Genomic DNA, 23,506 nt, shown 5'->3' with positions numbered 1-23,506 from the left:
TGTGATACAAAACTGCTGTGAGAGGGATCTATGTATGACATGGACATGTGTGGTAGCAGTAATATCAATGGGGCTTGATATACTGATACATTTTTAATTTCACAGCCATTAATTTTCATCTTAACTGCAGTTATCAAGAAGTGTTGCTGTTATCAGTCAGTTGAATCTAGTAATCTAGCTGATTGCTAATGTTTCACCTTTATTATCTGGAAGTGGGTTATTGCTGGGGGAGGAAATATGTTGTTTTGGAGTGGAAAGCTCTCCAAAATGTGAATTTCTAATTATGCAAAGGTTAGATAGGGTACATTGAAAGAAACAATTTCCTCTTGATGGTAGTAGAGAACAGCAGGCAAATTTCTTTTAAATCCAGCCATTTCAGAGTGAAATCACATAAAAAATTGAAAGACTCCATCAAAAGGCATTAGATGCTGAGATATTCAAAATTTTATTCGGAAAGGTATCATGGGATATGACACCCATGGCAGAAATGGTTGATTCTGAAGGGTAGAAACAATAGCTTTAGCTGGTCATGGGTTATTCTGTGTTGCTTGTGGTCGCAATACATAAAAGTTACTTGGCCACATCCTGCAACTGGTTCGTGGAGGCATTTGCCTTCCAAGTGAGCAATTTATTCAAGTCACATTTACCTACCTTCATCCTACAATCCCTTTGAACTCCTTTTCTGTCCCACCATTTACTGAACTTAATCTTCACTGTTTCAACGTCAAATCATTGAACTCCTTTTCTGTCCCTCCATTTACTGAACTTAATCTTCACTGTTTCAACGTCAAATCATTGATATAAGTTCCACCTTAAGTCTCAATAAATATGTTGCTTCTATGTGCTACTAAATTAATTTCATTTAGTCCAAGGCAGTCCAAGGCTGCCTTTTCTTTATGCTTTAATGAGACATGGGAGTTACTGTCATGGCTGGCATTTATTCCTTGGAAGAGAGCATTTAAAATTTGCTGTGCTTCTGCAGGCCAGACCAGATAAGAATGACAAATTTACTTATGTGAATGATAGTAATAAACCAGATGGGTTTTTTTACGACTGTTGAACATTTCATGGATCACCATTACTGAGACACGTTTTACATTTCAGATTGTATTAATCAAATTAAATTTGACAGCTGTTGTGAATCCATACCTCTTGAGAATTAGTCTTAGCTTCTGGATATTACCACTGCACCACCATCTTGCTCCTTGTCATTGACTTTATTTAAGTACAGTAATTCCGTTTTGAATTTGAGTTTCTGATTCTTTCTCTGGTGATCCTGTATGATGAGATTACAAAATAACTCCATTTCGTTACTAAAGACTAGATGAAAAATACAGCTTTCCTGGTTGAATCCACTGCACATTGTTCTGGGAAACTTTCTCAAATCCATTCCAGATTGCTTCTGCCTATTTGATATGACTAGGTTTTTTTTTAATTATTCTCCATAGTTATCGCATCACCTTTGTATAAACCTGTCTTTCTTCTTGATTAGTGCCGTATTCAACTGGATAATTACTGTCACAATTGTTTTCTGATGCTTGCTATTCCTAATCTCCACTCATGCTAATTCTAATTTCTGCTCTGCTCAACCAAGATCTTTCCTACCACTGGTACTCGCATCATCTTGCGCTATCAAGGGGATCCCCACCCCTTTTCAATTTTTTTTTGAAACAAGTACCTTAGAATATTTCACGCCCAGTTTTGGTCACCACACAATCGTGTCTGTGATGGTCATTAGATAAAACCCAATTATCTCTATCTGGATACTTCCTGTATTTCAAAAAAAGGTTTATTTTTATTTTTATTTTAACTTTGACGAATTTCCCCATTTGACCTTAACCAGACATGCTAGTACCATTAAATATTGTATCTTTCCTGTCACATAGTCTCTTTATCTTTGCCTAGATTGCTACACTGTTCTGTGACCTTGACTTTTCTCTTTAGATTCATAAGCTTCCTCTTGAATTATCGCTTTCCCTTTGACCTCCCCCTTTTTAGATGCATATTGTAACTACAATCTTCATTACACAATTTACAAGGCCAATGGTCCAACCCAATTTAGATGCAACCTGTCCCAGTGGAACAACTCCTTCTTAGCCAAGTACAAATGTTAGTGTCCAATGAATTGAAAATCCTGTTTTTCACACCACTCTTTCAGCCATGCATTTACCTCTCTGAACTGTTCGATCCTATGCCAATTTACATGTTACTCTGGTATAATCCAGAATTTATTACCTTTACAATTCTGTTTAGTTTGCAGTTTAGTTTAGTTCTCAAACATCCTCAACAGTTCTTTATTCCTCATTTTACCTTTGTAATTGGTTCTTTCATGGAGGTAGGGTAACCATCCGATTATCATAGCTCAAATTATTCTCAGCTGCACAAGACAATATCTATCCCATAACTATGGTACTATGTTACTATGGTATTTCTTTTCACTCTACAAACTTGAATGGTCTCTTGTACCATGATGCCACGGCCAGTTTCTCTTAAATCGTGAATAATTTGCTCTCACCTCGAGAGGCAGTTTTGGTTATGAACAGAGACAGAGGCAGAGGCAGAGGCTCCTCCGGAACTGCACATGGATGCCCTTAACCTACCTGATTTGCAGTTACACCCTTCATGTCATAACCACTAAACAGACCATTCTCCAACCTGGGCATATGACTGGCCTCCTGGATTAAAATGTTCAGGTAACTTTCCCCATGCTTAATGCCTATGTTGTTTATGTTTTTGAGTTGCACTTCAATAATTCTGAGGTGACGCCGTTTGAGATGCAGGCATTTACTGTAAATGTAATTGTCCAGAATTACAGTGCTGTATGTAGCCTTTCCTATGGCTGCAGTTGTGGCATGTCAACTTCTTATGGCATGTGAATGTATGTATACAATATTGTCTCATTCCATTTTAATTATAGTGTATATATTTAACTTGAAATAAATATTCACTGTGATATGGACAACTACAATACTGAAAGCAAAAAAGCAGCACCTTCTTCCCCATTTGCACCCAATTCCTACTTAAACCAAATTTCATTACTTTACAACTATTCTGAGATAACCATTTGCCAAGACTTTTCAGGAAGGGGTAAAAAGGGGTTTTTCAATTAGCAACTCTGGTTATGGCTTTGTGAAGGTAGCAAGTAAAATAAAATTAATTTATAATTCTTTGGAATGATCAAGTAAATAACATAATTTTTACATAATTGACACATGACTCAGATAGAAAGCATCACCAGATTGTGATGAAGTTCATCATATAAGTTAATATGATTTGGAAGAATGGGTTCCAAAATGGACAGAACTATATATAGCTTTAAGTTTAGTTTGTATTGTGTATTAAGAAGGGAAGAATTGGTTTTAGTTTAATATTTTAGTTCTGTAAGAGGTGCGTAGGATTATGTGAAAAGCTGCTTATGTGCATTTGAATGAGGCTTTTAAAAAAAACTTGATGAGTCGAAACACGGAGAAACAAATTGGTTATTGCCAAGATGTCCCTTGACTGCAGAACTGACACTCCCAATGCCAGCAATAATTCAGAGTTAATGCAACTGCACAATGCATGTCTGACTCAGACTCCGCCTGCTTCAAAATACTTTCCTCAGTATCACTGGGTCATTCAGCGCTGAAAACCCTATGGAATTGCTGGTGTACCCTATAAGCGAGTTATTGTTAAATCATAACATTGTAAAACATTCCAGAGTACTTTGCAGGAATGTTATAAGACAACATTTGGTACAGAAGGAAATATTAAGATCGGTGTCTAAAGGTTTGCTCTCATAACTACAGTATTTATGTGGCTGGACCAGTTCAAGTTGTGGTGAGGACCTTGGTAGTGCAAGATTCAATAACACTCATGCCTTTGAAAGTCAGTGGAATGGCTCAGATTCTCACTTATTGGACATGCTCACTTTCAATCACTCCTGTGAGTTCCACATTGCACTAACTACTTATTAGACCAAATCTGTATGTTAACCAGGTCTTATTGCATGAGGATTACTTCAGTATCTTAAGAGTTGTGAATGAAACAGACACACTTTGCGTAATCACCACTGTACATCATCCCCGTGCTAACCTTACGCTGGAAGAAATTTTGTTGAAACAGCTGAAGACTGTTGGTCTTAAAACACTGCCCTCAATAACTCAAGCAAGTGTCCTCATGCTAAGTTGATTGGTGTACAGCAGCCATAACCATTTTCATTTGATGAAGGTATGGGTTGAAACAGTGCAGACTTTTCTCTCCTGATTCACAATGATTCAATTTTATTGGGAGGACTTGGATTAAATATTGCCTTGTAAAGACTGGTTTTATTTTTCTGTATTTTTATTGTCAACTGAAATAGGAAAAGACAAGTTTTAAAGCTACGAATTGCTGAAGGGAATATTTCATGTTTTAGAAAGTACATAACTTGGTGCTCATTTTAAGTACTGTTCCCACAGCTGCTGATTCAAGCAGTAGTAAAAAGAAAAGGTACAGGTGTATATCCACATACAGATTCAGCCAGCTGTCACAAAGCTGGTCCTCTTTTCTGAAAGCTGTTCCTTTTCTCAAGGATACTGTGTCCTTGATTTTCTTCAGAGGGTTCGTATATAGGTCAGGCTTCAATTAGACTAGTTTGGAACAGAGATTAAAAGGTATCGAGAGGCCTTTTTGTTTATATGTAAACAGATGAGACTTCAGGCCAAAGTGGTCATGTTTTAGAAGTGACCTGTATTTCAGTCCAGAGCAAGTTCGGAGTTCAACAGTGAGCTGTGTGGAATCTTTCTTTTTCGTTTTCTCTCTCTCTCTCTCTCTTTCTCTCTCCCCCCTTTTATAAGTATGAACTTTTACCTCCTGCAAACCAATGAAAGCATCTGGCGAATGAAGACTAAGAAGCAATGTTCTGATCAGCACAAGAATCATCCCCCAACAAGTCCTATGAATGAGAAATACAGAATCAAAATCAAAAATTGCTGGAAAAGCTCAGCAGGTTTAACAGCATCTGTTGAGAGAAAACAGTAACATTTCAGGTCCTGTGACGACTCTTTAGAACATGCAGTTAGCCTTTCTCATTAAAGATTGTTGCAAATGCTTCAACCTTGTCTTTGCACTCATGAGAGGACTCCTCCATCATTGAAGATTGGAATGTTTGTGGACTTGTCTTCTGTTAGTTAGTCAATTGCCCACCACTATTTTGATTTAGATATAGCAGTGCTGCAGAGTGTTGCTGTGATCTGTTGGTTGTTGGATTGCTTTGTTATATTTATGATTTTCTACTTCTGTTTATCATGCCTGTGGTCCTGTGCTGTGATTCACCGGATTGATGCCTCATTTTCAAGTATGCCTGGTGTAGCTCTTGCTATATTTGTTATTGAACCAATGGCTTAATGTTAATGATAGTGGATATGTAAGATTGTGAGGTGATAAGTTGTGGTGGAATACAATTCAGTTTTACTGAAGGCCTCATGGGTGCTTTGTTTGCATTGCTAGATCTGTTCTGAATCGATCCATTTAGCATGATGTTAACTAGATGTTACAATCAACCCCTACTGTGAAGATTAGACTTTGTTTTGAGAACGATTAGTATTTGTCATTTTACCAACAGCGTCATAGACAGACGCATGCATTCATGAAAGATTGTTTTAGTGAAGATGAGGTTAAGTAGGTTTTCATCTCAATTTGGTTTCCACCTGTGACAACCCTGTGTGTCAGCTGTATTCTTCTGTCCTCAACCTGCTGAGTTCTACCAAATCACTTTTGGCAACCGATATTAAGATTGCACGGCCAGAGAACATTCTGTAACCAGCAACACTCAGTGCTTCTTCAAAGTGGTGTTTGGCATGGATCTTAACTGAGGGAAGGTGGTAGATGATAATTATTTGGACATTTTCTTGCCCATGTGGACCTAATGCTTTTATGTGGTTCTGGTGTTGTTAATGCTTCAGGATTGTCAGAAACATCTTTCCTAGTTGTGTTATGACCTCGTCACCAGCTCTGTTGGGTCCATCCTGCCAATACCTATGCAATGATAAGGTTAGGGCTCCATCAGCTAGATGGCTGGTATATGATGTAGAGAGGCAGCTGCTGTGTGGGTTGTATCCCTGCACTGCCTGAGGATCAATCCTGCCCTGTGATGGTGATGGAGAAGTCTGGGACATCAGTTTTAGGAGTTGATTCTTGGAATTTAAGAATGTAAATCTCTTGTTTTACTAGCCTGTGGGAGGAAAACTTGTTCAATTTTGGCAGTAATCTCCAGATCTCCATGAGTAGGAATTGCAGGGTTAACTAGGCTAAGTGTGCATTTTTTTTAGATTAGATTAGATTAGATTAGATTAGATTACTTACAGTGTGGAAACAGGCCCTCCGGCCCAACAAGTCCACACCGACCCGCCGAAGCACAACCCACCCATACCCCTACATTTACCCCTTATTACCTAACACTAAGGGCAATTTAGCATGGCCAATTCACCTAACCTGCACATCTTTGGACTGTGGGAGGAAATCGGAGCACCCGGAGGAAACCCACGCAGACACGGGGAGAACGTGCAAACTCCACACAGTCAGTCGCCTGAGTCGGGAATTGAACCCGGGTCTCTGGCGCTGTGAGGCAGCAGTGCTAACCACTGTGCCACCGTGCCGCGTTGTGCCTAAGTTGAAACCAAATGGTCTGGTTTCATTATTGGTTTTTGGAACAGTTTAGACACAACTGAATTGTTGGCTAGAGCATTTCAGAGAGCAGTGGGAAAATCAACATTGTTCTGAATTTCTTGAGTCGCCACTGGACTTGAAACATTACTGTTTTCTTTCCACAGACACTATCAAACCTGCTGAGTTTTTCCAGCAATTTTTGATTTTGTTTTGCCCAAAACGTCTATTTTCCTGCTCCTCGGATGCTGTCTGACCTGCTGTGCTTTTCCAGCACCAATGTAATCTTGACTCTGATCTCCAGCACCTGCAGTCCTCATTTTCGCCCATTTCAGAGAGCAGTTAAGTCAACAATATTACAATAGGCCTGGAGTAACACACAGCATAGACTTGTTAAGATGATCAGAATTGCTCACCTAAAGGGCATTAGGAACTCACTGAATTTTCTATGGAACTCTGGTAGTTTTGTGGTGAACATTATCGAAGACTAGCTTTTTAACTCCGATTTATTTCTTTAAATGAATTTCAAGTCCCCAGTTGACATGGTGGGATTTGAACTGATATTGATTTTTTTGGTCATTTAAATCCCCTGATTCTTTACAATGCAATCTAAGCTGTGTTTTCTGTCTTTCCTTATAGAAAACTAATTACATATAGAGGTACTTATCATTGTTTGCTGAAATGACCTGACTGAATGAGCTTGTTTCTTGTACAGTAATTGATCATCATACAGATAGGTTTCTTAAAATAGTTAAGTCCTTGGGGCTATTTTGGCAGCAAAACAGATTATATTCTTGCCCTTCCATATTTTTAAAATTAAACAAATTTACCTTGGAGGTGATCATAAAATTCTAGAATGTAATAGCACTGAAGGTAGCTGTTCTGCCCATTGTACCACTTTTAAAAGAAGTATCCAATTAGTCCAACACTCTGGCTTTGACTCCAGACAACTGCAATTTTTCACATATTTGTTTTTGCTCCTTTTGGAAAGTTGCAACTAAATTGGCTTCCACTACCTTTTTGAGTAGTGCATTCCTGATGATAACCATTGAAATTTTAAAATAAAAAACCTATGAGGTTTTGCTAGTCATAGAGTCATAGAGATGTACAGCATGGAAACAGACCCTTCGGTCCAACCTGTCCATGCCGAAAAGATATCCCAACCCAAATCCAGTCCCACCTGCCAGCATCCGGCCCATATCCCTCCAATCCCTTCCTATTCATATACCCATCCAAATGCCTCTCAAATGTTGCAATTGTACCAGCCTCCACCACTTTCTCTGGCAACTCATTCTATACGCGTACCACCCTCTGTGTGAAAAAGTTGCATCTGAGGCCTCTCTTATATCTTTCCCCTCTCACCCTAAACCTATGCCGTCTAGTTCTGGACTTCCCAACCACAGGCAAAAGACTTTGCCTATTTACCCTATCCTTGCCCCTCATATTTTGTAAACCTCTATAAGGTCACACCTTGGCCTCTGACGCTCCAGGAAAAACAACCCCAGCCTGTTCAGCCTCTCCCTTTAGCTCAAATCCTCCAACCCTGGCAACATCCTTGTAAATCTTTTCTGAACCCTTTCAAGATTCATAACATCTTTCGGTTAGGAAGGAGACCAGAATTGCACGCAATATTCCAACAGTGGCCTAATCAATGTCCTGTACAGCCACAAAATGACCTCCCAACTCCTGCATTCAATACTTTGACCAATAAATGAAAGCATACCAAACGCCACCTTCACTATCCTATCTACCTGCGACTCCACTTTCAAGGAGCTATGAACCTGCACGCCAAGGTCTCTTTGTTCAGCAACACTCCCTAGGACCTTACCATTAAGTGTATAAGTCCTGCTAAGATTTGCTTTCCCAAAATGCAGCACCTCGCATTTATCTGAATTAAACTCCATCTGCCACGTCTCGGCCCATTTGCCCATCTGGTCAAGCTCCTGTTGTAATCTGAGGTAACCCTCTTTGCTGTCCACTACACCTCCAATTTTGGTATCATCTGCAAACTTACGAACTGTACCTCTTATTTGCTCATGTCCAAATCATTTATGTAAATGAGAAAAAGTAGATCCTTGTGGCACTCCACTGGTCACAGGCCTCCAGTCTGAAAAACTACCCTCCACCACCACCCTCTGTCTTCTACCTTTGAGCCAGTTCAAATGGCTAGCTTCCCTGTATTCCGTGAGATCTAACCTTGCTAATCGATCTCCCATGGGGAAACGCATCAAACACCTTTCTGAAATCCATATAGATCACATCTGCCGCTCTGCCCTCATCAATCCTCTTCATTACTTCTTCAAAAAACTCAATCAAGTTTGTGAGACATGATTTCCCATGCACAATCCCTAATCAGTCCTTGCCTTTCCAAATACCCTAATCAGTCTAGTTGCTTTGATTTGATTTATGTTGACTGGTCTTTTTGCCTTTGGAAACAGTGTAACTTCATTTATTCTCTCAAAATAATTCACTATTTTGAACATCTCTGTCTCCTCTTAACCATCTCTGCTCTGGGATCAACTACACCAAATTCTTCAATCACCTTACATAACTGAAGTTCCCCATATTTCTGGTACCATTCTGATAAATTTCTTGTACAATTTTTCCAAGGCCTCACTATTTTTTTCTAAAGTTTGCTGCCCATAACTGAACACTTCAGCTGAGGCCTAACCAATGGTATGAAGTTTTAGAGAATAACCATGTTTTGTACTCTAATATTAAAGGCCATAAACATTTTTAACAACCTCAATATGTTGCTATGAAAGATTTGAATGCATACATCCCCAGGTCATACTATTTTCTCATCACCTTGAAATTTGTACTGTTGACTTTGTATCCTCCTCCTTTATATGAAAACGAACCATCTCACACTTCTCTGCGTGATAAATTAAAATTAACACGTTGATCTGTTTAATCATGTTTGTTCATCTCCTTATGAAATCTGTCACTATTCTCCTCATTGTTTACTACATTTCAGCATTTTATGAACTTTGAAATGATGTCCTGTCTGCTTAATTCAAACTGCAGGGTCACAAATCTGTACTTCCCTCCTGTTGTTAGAATATGAATGGACTCTCAAACTCTTAATATTCGCCTTTGTTTTTGCCACTGTTATTATTACTATTATTTACTATCCATGAAGTAGTTGTAAATTTGCATCTGTGAAGCCACATTCCATCCATGAAAATTTAAAGTTTACAGAGAGCTCAACAGAGATGACAGTATTCCTACAGTGGTGACCAGATCCTTTTCTGCGTTGAGATGGAGGACAGAGCATTCGAGAGTTAATGGCTGACACATTAAAAATTAATCATCTCAGCTCAAAAGAATGAGCTGCCAGAGGATGTGGTGGAGGCTGGTACAATTGCAACATTTAAGAGGCATTTGGATGGGTATATGAACAGGAAGGGTTTGAGGGATATGGGCTGGGTGCTGGCAGATGGGACTAGATTGGGTTGAGATATCTGGTCGGCATGGACAGGTTGGTCTGAAAGGTCTGTTTCCATGCTGTACATCTCTATGACTCTATAAATGTTGCTAATGGGACATTATGTCAGACGTGAGCTGGTTGACTATCTTTTTGAATATGCAACCAATGTTATACAAAGATAGTGGCTGGATTGATGAGCACCTGCGACCAGTTCAAAGTAGCCTCAGGAGCCAAGGTAAGAATAGACCATGTTCTTTGGGAACTGGATTGACCAATCCTTTATCCCTTCACAGTTAGGTCAGACTATTTGAAGATGTTACTTATGTGGTTCGGAGGGACTGGGGCATGTGCCAAATTTCGGGATGAATGTATTACCAAGGTGAGATGGAATCTGGGCAGATGAGAGCACCATGCCCTCTGCATTGCAGATACAAATCTAGTCATCAGGTGTGAGTAACTCTCATTGTTGCTGTGTGTGGCACAGGTCTGGCCTATTCCCTAAGCCTGCGTCACTGCAGTGACCTGAGCCATCTTCCATTTCATCTGGAGATCAAAGATGGACTGCGTCAGAAGGGACACCGTGATAATGGAGGAGGAAATGAACATCCCTCATCTGGATGGCCACCTTTCTCTGTCCTTGCATCAAGCTGTGCGTAGACTCTCCGTGTGTAAACTGAGTGTCTCTGCATACTGAATTTCTACCTGTCCTTACAAAGGATGGGCCTGGCCAAATAGCAGCAAAATGGTCTTAGTAGTGTATCATCTGTGCCTCATGGAAAAATTTGTAAAGAAAATCACCTTTGACCACAAGTCCAACAGGCAATGTCAGTGTGTAACATCCTCAAACCTCTGCAGGAAAAGGAGAGAGTTGATCCCTTCGCAGAGTCATTTGCCAGAATGTCTCATTGTAGTGCTTTCCAACAAGTACCACGACGTTGCTTCACTGGTGGTGAAAAGGGCACTACCTGTGAGATCTTTCATGTACACCTAGACTGTCTCTGTCACGACATACTGCCCTCGAAGCGACTGCAGGCGTGAAGAGACTGGCACACATCTCCTTCTGGAATGTGTATTTGCAAAGAAAGTCTGGAGAGGGATGCAGTGGTTTTGTCAATGATACATGACTCTGTGCTCTACTGTCTGCTCCCCTGAAGGACCATCAATTCAGTGAAAGACACTTTGGTCTGTTCAAAACTTGTTAGTCTTTCAGAGTAAGGAGTTGACCTCCACTGAGTGTTGCGACTGGCACATTCCAGGCCCAGGACTACGTGCTGCGGTTGAGGCAGCTGCTGTGAAGGCTGAATGAGGAAAGACCACTGATTTTCTGCTCAAGTACGATCGGGATCCGTCAGACCCCCCAGGTGTCTCAACTGTATGTAAATGTTGTCCTGCATAAGTAAGAAATGCCTTGGGATCTTTTGCAAATACAGGGAATTCCAAATTCCAATGTTTGTTTATTCTGTGTGTGCAAAGACTTTACAGCACTGCCTTAGTAACTATGCATGTACAAAAAGATTTTTTATGAATAAATCATATATTTGCAATAAAAGAAACATGACTGGTCCAGCCTCTCCTGTGTGCTGTTGTCTCAGACCTCCATGATAGAGGACAGGAATAATTTGCTGTATGACTGCGGGCTTCATGTCATACAGCCTGGCATAAAAGGATTTACTAATCCTCAGGATGTCAGGTTAAGGTGACTTTACTGAGCCATCTACTCCTTCAGGCTTCAGGTCTCACAGCTCTCACTATGCACCTTTTGAAAGAAGAAACTAGAGCACGCCTCAATCCAGCTCTAGGCTATTGACCCTGGACCGGAAGATTATCTTGGAGGCCTCTGAGGCAAAGAGCGAGACTTGTTGGCTGTTCACCTCCTGGAGATCCTCCTTAACGTCAACCCAGTACCTGCAGCAGGAGAAGGTTCTGCAATCTTTCTGGAGTTTGGACAACTCTGTCTGTCTGTCCTCTCTGTCTCTCTCTCTCTCTCTCTCTCTCTCTGTCCACCTGTCACTGTCACACTCTCACTCTCTCACTTCCTTGACTGTTCTCCACCAGACCCAGACTTTCATTCTCCCTTTTGAACTCCTCCAACTGTTCTGGGCTTACCAGTTTCACATTCAGATTCCATGTCCCCTTGCCGGTTTGTTAGGCATCCTGTAGGTGACAATCAGCCAGCAAGAGGTCACAGAGATGAGCGCTATCTTGACGTTGGTGGATCTGACCGAGAATGCTTGGGACACACTGGAAACTTATCCTTGAGCGGCAACACCATCGCTAGGTATATCTACACTGCTCAGTCTGCAGGAGTTTTGATAACTTCATAAGTTTGACATTGTTAACCATTTCAATTGGGAATCTGGAAGTGATTTCCAGTTTGCTGTTCAGCCCCTCCAGATTGTCAAGATGCAGTTGAAGTCAGAAGGTCTGGGACTACATGGTGACAGACTTAGTAAAGAGTGGGCTGAGACTACTATCTTAAAAGTCGTCTTGTCAAAATACAGAACCTTTTTGCCTCAATGGATGTAAATCGTGTTCTGCATGAGTAGGAAGTAAACCTTTTTTCATAACTGTAAGGCATGTCAATTCCTGATCTTTGTATGTTCTTAAAATGCAGAGACTATACAGAATTGCTCTAGTTTCTGTGTATGTACATAAAGTTTTTTTCTGAGTAAAGAATATTTTTGCAATTCAAATAAGAAGTGTGAAAGACTACAGTCTAAGATATTTCTGCTAAAGTACAAGAGGGTCTATTCAGTTTTCAGACCCTCTGTTTTCCTCAAATGTATGTAAATACTGCCCTGCTTGAAGAGAATTCCTTTGGTTTTGCAACTGCAGGGAATGGCAAATTGATTTTTTTTCTTGATATGCAAAGATTGAACAGAACTGCTTTAGTACCTTCTTATGTACATCTAGGATTTTATGAATAAAATATGTCTTTACAAGAAAAGTGAAAAAGGAATAAAGCTGATGTAATACATGACTAGGTAATGTGATTCAACAATATGTGGAAAGGTTTGATTTTGGATCTGGGCAGAAATCATGCAAGCTTGATCTCTTTCTATATGACACCACCTAAACTTTTACTTTGTTTTGATGAGAATGAAAAGAACACATTCTTGGAGCAGACAATCTGAGAGGCGATGCTTTCCAAGAAGCTGACATGCTAGCCTCCACTTCAGCTGAAGAAAGGGAGCCTGCAGATATGAGTGGATCCTTATTGACTTCTTTAAAAAAAAATCTGCATTTCTGATCTAGACAAGTTATCTGATACTCTTAAAAACTTGTAGTTTTCTGTAATGTTGAGTGTGTGACTATTAGTGAGAAGGAGGACGCATTTGTATGTGTTAGCAATTTGTAATATTTTCCCACCTGAGTGGGTTTTATCAATAAAACTTACTCTTAACATATTTAATAATGAAAGCTCTCTGGCTTAATTCTAGCCAACTATCTAATGAATTGGCAATATAACATCCTATTGTTAAATTCAAAACCTTTTGCTGTCAAACAAGGAGTGTGAAAATGGAAAATTTAGCTCCCCTCTTCTCACTGGTTATCATGCTAAACTTTTTTAGACAGGAGAATCTTGAGGGTAATCTATGCTGTGCCAGTCATTTTGGTGATTAGAAGTTATCTGGTTGGAAAGGAAAAAGAAGCAAGTCATTGGGAGTTAAGAATGGTGGTTTCTCAAGAATTAAGTGCCCACCTAAAGGACCAAATAAAGTATAACTGTTTAGGGTATTTTTGTACAGTTCTGATTAAGAGTCGTACTGAACTTGCAATGTTATCTCTGTTATTTCTGTTTCTGTCTCTCCCATGCTACCAAACTGACTGAGTTTTTCCAGCGTTCTGTTTGTTTTGTATTTCCAACAGCTGTAGTATTTTGCTTTTAATATTCATGGGGATTTTCCTTTTGATTTAAAACAGTTGATGTTTTCTGTAGTTTAGAGTATAATGTTTTTATTTCAGAATAGTATTTTGATAATTAAAAGCAAAGAACTGTGGGTGCTAGAGATCTCAAAAACCAAAAGTGATGGAGAAATTCAGCAGGTCTTGCAGCATCTGTGAAGGGAAAGGTAGAGTTAACAGTTCAAGTCCAAAATTATTGCTGTTAGAAAGATTGAATAACGTTTAGACAATGTTGCTTTTAGTCTGTTTATTATAGTCTAGGACTTGAAATTTAAATCTGTGATCCTTTCTGTCAGCTTGCATGTTCTCTGCCCAGATCCAAAACCAGGAACATGAATATGTTTTGCAAACTTTTGGGTCTCTGGGGGTCATAATACACTGTAATCAGCCACGTTCCATTTCCCATGTTTCACATGCTGCCCCAATTTTGAGTCTTGTGCCTATGAAGTAAAGTCACAAGCTTGAGGTAAGGATCCTATTCAGTTGGCAAGCCCACAAATACAGGATTTGAAATTAACGTTCACCATCTGAGCTCTGCTCTGTGACATCCTCATTTTTCCTGCACTCGGTCAGTAACTGCTTTACACTTCCCTTGCTTCTGTCTGCAGTAGGTCAGTGCACAGATATCCAGGCCTTAAATGGCACTTCAGCTTGAAGTGCTCCATATTGTTAAGGAGGCTTTGGGTTCACTGTGCGTCCCTTTGTTTTGCTTGGCATCAATCCAGTCTGCTCCACCAGTCTCATCTTAACAGTTACTATTGGTGCCATAGAGCAGAGGAAATCTGCTACTCCATCAAGCACCACTACAACAGAGTTTGGGAATCCCTATTTTAGTATATTTTTCTTATGGTAATGGGTCTAGTCTGTCCCCAAATTATTGTTTCTTTGCTCAGTTTCTGTTTTACCTGCCTATTTTTTGATGTAAATTAACCACATTAGTTTGAATTCACTGAAATTAGCTTTCCTCTATGTAAATACTTAGAGCCTCAATTGTTCCTTATTTCATTGTACGGCTATTCTAAATCTTTTAATGTAATTACTGTTTCCAAAATGATCCCCAAGTGAAGCATCTGCAGTTTGTCCCACTTCTTTCCCCCCATAACATTGTAGCATTGCTGCACGCATACAAAAAATATACACATGGTTGGTTACTTGTGCTGTCAAGTTTATGGGTTAGTACCTGATTGTCCTTTGCATTTTTCAGTTTCTTTGGAAGACCAAGATATCAGGGCATCAATATAGGATTACCACCCAGAACTCTGAAATCAGTGGAGACTCCTTTATGCATGAAGTGACAATTTGGGAGAGGGGCTTAAAACAACAAAAAGAACATGCTCAAGGGTACTTCTTGATGGAAAGAAAATCTTCTGCAAAATAACAGAAAATGTTGAAAAATGCAGCAGTGGGCCAAAGAATGGCAGATGGTGTTTAATTTAAATAAAAGTGAGGTGCTGCACCTTGGAAAGGCAAATCGGGGCAGGATTTATACATACATGGTAAGGTACTAGGGGTTTTGCTGAACAAAGAGATCTTGGAGTGCAGGTTCATAGCTCCTTGAAAGTGGAGTCACAGGTAGATAGGAAAGTGAAAAAGGCATTTGAATGCTTTCCTTTATTGGTCAGAGCATTGAGTATCAAAGTTGGGAGGTCATGCTGCAGCTGTAGAGGACATTGGTTAGACCACTTTTGGGATATTATGTGCACTCCTGGTCTCCCTCCTGTAGAAAGGATATTGTGAAATTCAAAAGGGTTCAGAATATATTTGCACGGATCTGGATGTAGGTTTGCTCACTGAGCTGGAAGGTTTGTTTTCGGACGTCTTGTCACCATACTAGGCAACATCTTCAGTGAGCCTCCAAATGAAACACTGGTGGTGTAGCCCGATTTCTATTTATATGTTTGAGTTTCCTAGGGTTGGTGATGTCATTTCCTGTTGTTTTTCTCAGGGGATGGTATATGGGGTCCAAGTCAATGTGTTTGTTGTTAGAGTTCCGGTTGGAATGCCATGCTTCTAGGAATTCTCGTGCATATCTGTATTTGGCTTGTCCTAGGGTGGATGTGTTGTCCCAGTCGAAGTGGTCTCCTTCCTCCATCCGTATGTAAGAATATTAGTGAGACTGGGTCATGTTGATTTGTGGCTAGTTGATGTTAATGTATGCTGCCTGTTCTGCCTGGCAGAAAACTAGCCACCAGGATACATGAACATCAACTAGCCACAAAATGACATGGCCCACTCTCACTCGTATCCTTACATACGGATGCGGAAGGACAGCACTTTGACTGGGACAACACATCCATCCTAGGACAGGCCAAACAAAGACATGCACTAGAATTCCTAGAAGCATGGCATGCCAACCGGAACTCTATCAACAAACACATTGACTTAGACCCCATTTACCACCCCCCTGAAAAAAAAGGAAGTGACATCACCATTGAAAATGGCATCACCACAGGAAATGACATCACCAACCCAAGGAAACTCAAACATATAAATAGAAAGCGGGCTACACCACCAGTGTTTCATTCGGAGACTCACTGAAGATGTTGCCTAGCATGGTGATGAAACGTCTGAAAACAAACCTTCCAGCTCACCGAGCAAACCTACATCCAGAACCTCAACACATCTTCTCAAAACTCTCTAATTTGTAAGGGTGTTGCCAGAGTTGGAGCATTTCAGCCAAAGGGATAGGCTGTGGCTGTTTTCCCTGGAGCGTTGGAGGCTGAGTGGTAACCTTAGAGGTTTATAAAAACATGAGTGACATGGGTAAGGTAGTTGGACAAGGTCTTTTCCTGGGGTGTGGGAGTCCAGAACTAGAGGGCCCAGGTTTAGGGTGAGAAGAGAAAGATTTAAAAGGGACCTCAGGGCCAACTTTTCACACAGTGGGTAGTGTGTGTATGGAATAAGCTGCCTGCGGAAGTGGTAGAGGCTGGTACAATTATAGCATTTAAAAGGCATCTGGATGGGAATAAAAATAGGAAGGGTTTGGAAAGATATGGCCAAATGCGAGCAAACAGGACTAGATTAATTTAGGATATCTGGTTGGCATTGACGAGCTGGACTGAAGAGTCTGTTTCCGTGCTATAAATCTCTGAGACTCTCTGGCAAGCAACATTAGTTTAAAAAAAAGAAATAGCCTTAGTGTTTCAAAATGTTACTGCTGTTTCTCTCTCCACAGATGTTGCCTGTCCACTGACAATTTTTAGTGTTTTCTGTTTTATTCCAGACTTCGAACTTTCACGTTATTTTGCCTTTTGAAAAGAAAATCTTTTTATCTGATTTGGTCCTTATAGGTGAGAAGGCTGGTCCTGATTCTATATCCTCTGAAGTGGTAACCAAACCTGTTCGGAACTTCACCTCATCTCAGGTTAGTAAAAAGGAATAGGGCAGTGCAAAGAGTTACTATGACCCATTAAAATTAGAATTACTTTACAAGGCAATTTGTTTGGGAAGTATACACTGCACCATGAATTTAATGCAATACAATAATAAATGCATGCATCATTGAGAGCCTTTATAGTTTAAATGCAGAATATTTTTATTTATTCTCTAATTACCTGTGAGATTAGTTAAGAGTTGACCATGTTGTGGGAAGTCCATGTGACCCAGACCAGGCAAGGACAACAAATTTCCTTTCCTGAAGGCCATCGTTCTGAGAATACTTTTCACTTCCACTTTTTTTAAAATTAGCTGCCATGATGGGATATGATCCTGTGCCCACCCCGTCCCGAGAATTAACCCTTGACATTACTCGTCCAGTGACATTACTGTCATCCCTTATTCACTCTGTTAAGCTATGGGTTTCAAATAGATTAAGCAATTGAATTTTCATTTGTAAAACTTGATCTCATTAGAAGTAAAATGTTGGTAGTTTTGTTTGCTGCAAAACCATATTTTTTGTTGGCAGGTTGCCTTGAAGTCTGAAAACATCCTGAATATCTGTTTTGCTGACTTGCTACTTTTGGGACCATTCTTTTACTGACTACTTTCCTGGAAAACCTTGATCTCTTAATAAATAATCCATTCATGGAGTTATACAGTATGGAAACAGACCGTTCAGTCCAACTCACCATGTCAAGCAAGTTTCCTTAACTACACAACTGAGCTGAAAACTACACAACACCAGGTTATAGTCCAACCGGTTTATTTGGAAGTGTTAGCTTTCAGAGTGCTGCTCCTTCATCAGGTGGTACCTTCCTTCATCAGGAAGGAGCAGCGCTCCGAAATCTAGTGCTTCCAAATAAACCTGTTGCACAATAACCTGGTGTTGTGTGATTTTTAACTTTGTCCACCCCAATCCTACACACAGCTCCTGCACATCATAAAATAAACTACTTCATTGCTTGATTGCATTTGCCGCATATCCCTCTAAACATTTCTTATTCATGTACCTATCCAAATGACTTTTAAATGTTATAACTTTATTTGCATCTGCCACTTCATCTGGCAGTTCATTCCATACATTAACCACCCTCTGTAAGACAAAGTTGCTTCTCTGATCCATTTTAAATCTTTCTCCTCTCGCCTTAATATGCCCCCTAGATTTGAACATACTCCCCTGGAGAAAAAAACCTTTGCTATGCACCTTATCTATGCCCCTCAGGATTTTATAAATCTCTATAGGATCACCCCTCAACTTCCAGTGCAAAAAAGAACTGGCTTATCCAGCCTATCCTTATAACTGAAACCATCTAGTCCCAGCGACAATCTTTTCCCAGCAAATCTTTTCTGAAACCTCTCCAATTTAATAATATCCTTCCTAAAGCAGGGCAACCAGAACTGTTCACAGTACTCCAAAAGTAGCCTCACCAATATCCTCTCCAACCCCAACATGATGTCCAAACTCCTATACTCAAAGATCTGAGCAATGAAGGCAAGCGTGTTAAACACCTTGGCTACTCTGTCTACTTGTGATGCAAACTTCAAAGAACTATGTACACAAACCCCCACGTCTCTCTGTTCGACAACACTACCCAGGGAGAAAGTGAGGACTGCATATGCTGGAGAACAGTCGAAGAGTGTGGTGCTGGAAAAGCACAGCTGGTCAGGCCGCATCCGAGGAGTAGGAGAGCTCGAAACGTTGACTCTCCTGCTTCTCTGCTGCCTGAGTGCGTATGCTTTTCCAATACCACGCTTTTCAATACTACCCAAGGCTCTACTATTATTGGTGTAAGCCCTACCCTTGTTTGTTTTATCAAATACCTTGCATTTATTCAAATTAAACTCCATCTGACACTCATCAACCCATTGGACCAATTGAACAAGATCTCTTTGTAATCTGAGATAACCTTCTTTACTGTTGACCACACCATCAATTTTGGTGTCATTCGCAAATTTACTAACCATGCCTCCTAAATTCTCATCCAAATGGTTTATATAAATGACATACAAAAGTGAATCCAGCGCTGATCCCTGCAGAACACCGCTGGTGACAGGCCTCCAGTCTCAAAAACAGCCCTCCATCACGACCCCTGTCTCCTTCCATCAAGCCAATTGATAAGCTGTCCTTGAATCCCACATGATCTAACTAATTAGTCTACCTTGTCAGGTAGAGATGCGGAACCTTGTCAAAGGCTTTACTAAAGTCCATATAGGCAATGTTCACTGCTCTGCTCTCATCAATCTTTTTGAATTTATCCTCAAAAAACACAATTTCCCATGCACAAAGCCATGCTTTAGGTTACGAACAAATCTATATTAAGTCATGATTTTTAGGTCTTTATAAAGAAAATTTCTCCTTTGTTGGTCCATCCGGGCCATGCACCTTTTCTGGTTGAGAAGGAACATCAATCACCTTATTTCACATCCACATTCAACTAGCAAGTGTGCTTAGAATGGCCATGTCACATCCTAACTTCTGTGGTACCTTGTTTTTTTAGCTTGCTTTGTACCCAGGTTCAGAAATGTGGCAAAACTTTGTGTTCTCCTGTGCTATGCACATCATGTTAACTTAAATATGGAGCTATTCGTTTGAGAAGTAGAGAAAGAAAACTTTCTTTTTTCTATTGCAGATTCCGGATTTACTTGCACCTGGCGATATTCACTCAGATAGAAGTCAAGAGGCCAACTTGTCATGTAGCAATAAACCAAACCTTGCACTCAACCTTAAGTCGCCATCTATTATTGTTACCCAAGGTATGTTGATACTTCGTACTTCTGAAAGATGAGGCAATTTGATAATATTAAGAGCAGGGTTGTTATGAAAGCTTAATGGTGGGTCTGTGAAATTTCCATCTTGCATCTGCTTGAATTGTGAAAAATCTCAAATACACTTCCAAATTTGTCTTTCCAACCTTGAATTAAGTCTTTTAAAACTATTTAAAAATATGTATGATAGAATCCTACATTAATGGTCAGACCTCATCAGGAGCAGTAATTGTAATAGAATCTTGAGGTGATTACTTCAAAGGGATTGCACAAGAGTATTGCCACAATGATGAAGTGTTGATTTTTGCAGGACTTTTAGCTACAGTGTGCACATAAACAAAATGAAAATGATTCTGTTGTATATGGCTGTGTCTGTGCCCAAAGTAAAAAAAAAAATGACAGTTTTATGACCAGTGCGATAACTATCACTAACCATGTGGTATAGAAATATACAAAGTCCAGCAACATTCCAATGTACCTGTAAAATCGATGCCTATGATATCATTAAGGTGCGTTTTCCACTTGCCGCAAAGGCTGATACTAGTGCCTTTCCTCATTGCTTAGTAACTTTGTCAAAAGAATGGTAGAATCTCTTAAATCAAGAGCCTCAAGGTGGAGTTCTCAACATTCTCTTTAATGGCAAGCATCCACAGGAATTAGAATCAGAATCAGGAAAAGAGAGATGCCAAAACTCTGGAAGGGGTGATGGGGGATTTACGGGTGTAAGACAGAGAGTGCAATACAAACTGCTGGAGGAAACGGACAACACATTCTTTAAAAAGTTTGTTCATGGGCTGTAAGCAGGCTGCCTTCTTGAACTGTTGCAGTTCCTGTTAGGTGTGCCATGTGAGCAGTGTTATTATGACCTAATGACAATGAAGGAACATAATACAATTCCAAGTCAAGTTGGTGTGGGGCATGGTTGGAGAGGGAGAGAACTTGTAGGAAGTGGTGGTCCGGTGCATCTGCTGTCTTTGTCCTTTTAGGTTGTATAGGTCATGGGCTTGGAAGCTGCTTCCGAAAAGCTTTGGTACATTAGTGCAGTGTGTCCTGTGGATGGTTTGCACTGCTGCTACTGTGTCAATAGTGATGGAGGTGGATGTTGAATTTGGTGAATGAGGATGGATGATGTCAAGTTTTGAGTGTTTTTGGAGCTGCAGTCATCCAGGCAAGCAGGGTATATTCCATCACACACCTGATCTATAGATGGTGGACATGCATTGGGGAGACAGGAAGTGATCTACTCTTAGTAAAATTCCAAGCCTCTAACCTGATTTTGTAGCTTTTATATGGCTTGTCCAGTTCAGTTTTTAGTCTATGGTAATTTTCAGGATGTTGATAGTGGGGGAATCAATGATGGTAGTACTATTGAACGTTAAGGGACAATGGTTAGATTTTCTCTTTTTCGCAATGAACGTTGCCTTACACTTGTGTGTTCTAAATGTTACTTATGACCATTCTTGGAATAGCAGGGCTTCATTTCTCGGGTGCTACTCAAGTGAGGCATAACACTTTAATATTCTAAAACAGCCCAAAGCAGTTCATAAACGTGATTGCTGAACAAAATCTGGCACCCAAACACAAGAGATATTAGAACATGTGAAAGCACCTTGAAGAAAGGAGTGAGAGAGGAGTTATAAGGCATGGAAGCTGAGGTAATCCATCAATGATTAAACGAAAAAGACATGCATGGGCAACACGTTAGAATTAGAGGAGCTCAATGTTTGGGGCAGGAGGAAATTGGCAAGTGCATGAGTGATGAGTGAACAGAAATTGGTGTGAATTAGAAAATGGCAAGTAAGGTTTGGATGAATGCAAGAAGCTAACACAAACTGGAGGGAGGAAAGACAATAAATGAGAATGAGAGAAACAGCAACTTTACTGCTGGATCAAAATCCTGGAACTCCCTCCTGAACAGCAGTGTGTACGTCTGTCAGGTGGACCATGGTTTAAGAAGGCGATTCCCAAAAGTGTTCTCTCAGGAAATAATGGTTAGTCAATAAAGCTGGCCTTGCCAAAATCATGTGCCAAGAAGAAATTTGCTAAACAACTTCTAGTCATTACATTTTAACTCCCAAGATTCCAAAATCTCAATAATACCAAGATTCTTTGTAGTCAGTTTTATTTTATGCTTTCTGTTTTCAATCTCATTATGGCTGTTGTTCTCTCCATTGGCCTGACTGACCTTGAAATTGCAATGAGGCACAATTTGCTGTAGTCTCGTTGGCTCTCCAGAGCTCTCTTAGATTCTCCTGTCACCACTTTGCCTTGACATGTTGGAAAAATGGCAGAAGATGATCCAAAAATTGGCTGGGTTTTTGATAGTGAAGAGGATGGTTGTCAAATGCAGGATGAAATCATAGTTTGGTTGAATAGCTGTAAAAGTGGCAAATGGAAATCAATCCCAAAAGTGCAAGGTTTACATTTGGGGAGAGAAAACAAAACCAGGAAATATGAAGAATAGATGAAGTGAAATAACTAGATCTGGTTTGCTCAAGAGAGGCAAACTTTGTTTAAAAAAAGTTAGGGCATAAATCAGTTTTGTGGATGATTAAGTTATTGATTAAAAAGAAAATTCTTTACTGCCTAGACGTCCTCAAGTTTTATCTGAATGAACAGTAAGCAATAGATGCTGTTTGCCTTGGATGGTACTAAGTAATTTGGACCAAATGCAATTAGTAGGAGACCCATTTATTCATGATGAATGAAACATTGTGCAGTATCTTATTTGGGATGTCGATGGCAAGGGAAAATACAAATTTAGTCTTTGTGCTGCTCTGTTGCCCGATTGTGCTTTTGACCTTTAAAAGATTCGTTTTTAGCTGCATAGCAATTGTTGGCAGTGGTGTCTGCATTCCACTTGCAGCTTGCTTATTCTGTTGAAGTTGGTTATACTATAAATCATTTTGTAGAACAAGCGAACATTGACAGTTGGAACTCCATGCATTGAACTGAGAAATATTACAGCAGGATTATCTCATAAGCAGTTCAAGTCTGCATTCACATAAGCTGGTAAACCTCAAAGGGTTATTACTGGATAATGAATAGTTGCACCAGAATGAAGAGACTGTTCCAGTGAAGTTTGTTTTCCAGTATTCCAGCCAGCATTCATTTAAGTCAAATTTCAGATGCAAACTTTAGATTTATTTCAGCAACTTACTACTTGGCATGGTTATTAGAACCTCCACTCAAAAAGCAATATACCAAATGCCCTCCATGCTTTTGAATACATTAGAGCTATTTTTTCCTTTGCCCCCTGCTTTTCCTCCAATTACCCAGCACATTTGACAAGCTGTCCACTTGTTAAATACAGGTGATATTGTAACATTCAGATTTTTCTTTTTACTCTAGTGACTAATCAGAGCTCTGTCATAGTGCTAAGTTGAAAATGAAGATTTGTAA

General features: G+C 40.0%; 1 protein-coding gene across 11 annotated transcripts in view; it reads left to right on the top strand.

Moving 5' to 3' along the window:
* Positions 1 to 23,506, top strand: part of LOC122563265 (ankyrin repeat and SAM domain-containing protein 1A-like) — a 355,050-nt gene that overhangs the window by 167,755 nt on the left and 163,789 nt on the right. For all 11 annotated transcript variants that reach the window (XR_006315548.1, XM_043716916.1, XM_043716914.1 and 8 more), the window contains 2 exons: positions 17,251 to 17,324; positions 19,969 to 20,092. Coding sequence is in view for 10 of the 11 variants with exons in the window: in XM_043716916.1 (XP_043572851.1) it covers positions 17,251 to 17,324; positions 19,969 to 20,092 (198 nt within the window). In the remaining variant the exon portion in view is untranslated. The remainder of the gene's footprint in view (positions 1 to 17,250; positions 17,325 to 19,968; positions 20,093 to 23,506) is intronic.

Source organism: Chiloscyllium plagiosum, chromosome 26 (genome assembly GCF_004010195.1).
Source record: "Chiloscyllium plagiosum isolate BGI_BamShark_2017 chromosome 26, ASM401019v2, whole genome shotgun sequence".
NCBI lineage: Eukaryota > Metazoa > Chordata > Chondrichthyes > Orectolobiformes > Hemiscylliidae > Chiloscyllium > Chiloscyllium plagiosum.
The sequence above is the reverse complement of the archived record's forward strand: the minus strand, read 5'-3'. Positions and strand labels throughout refer to the sequence as shown.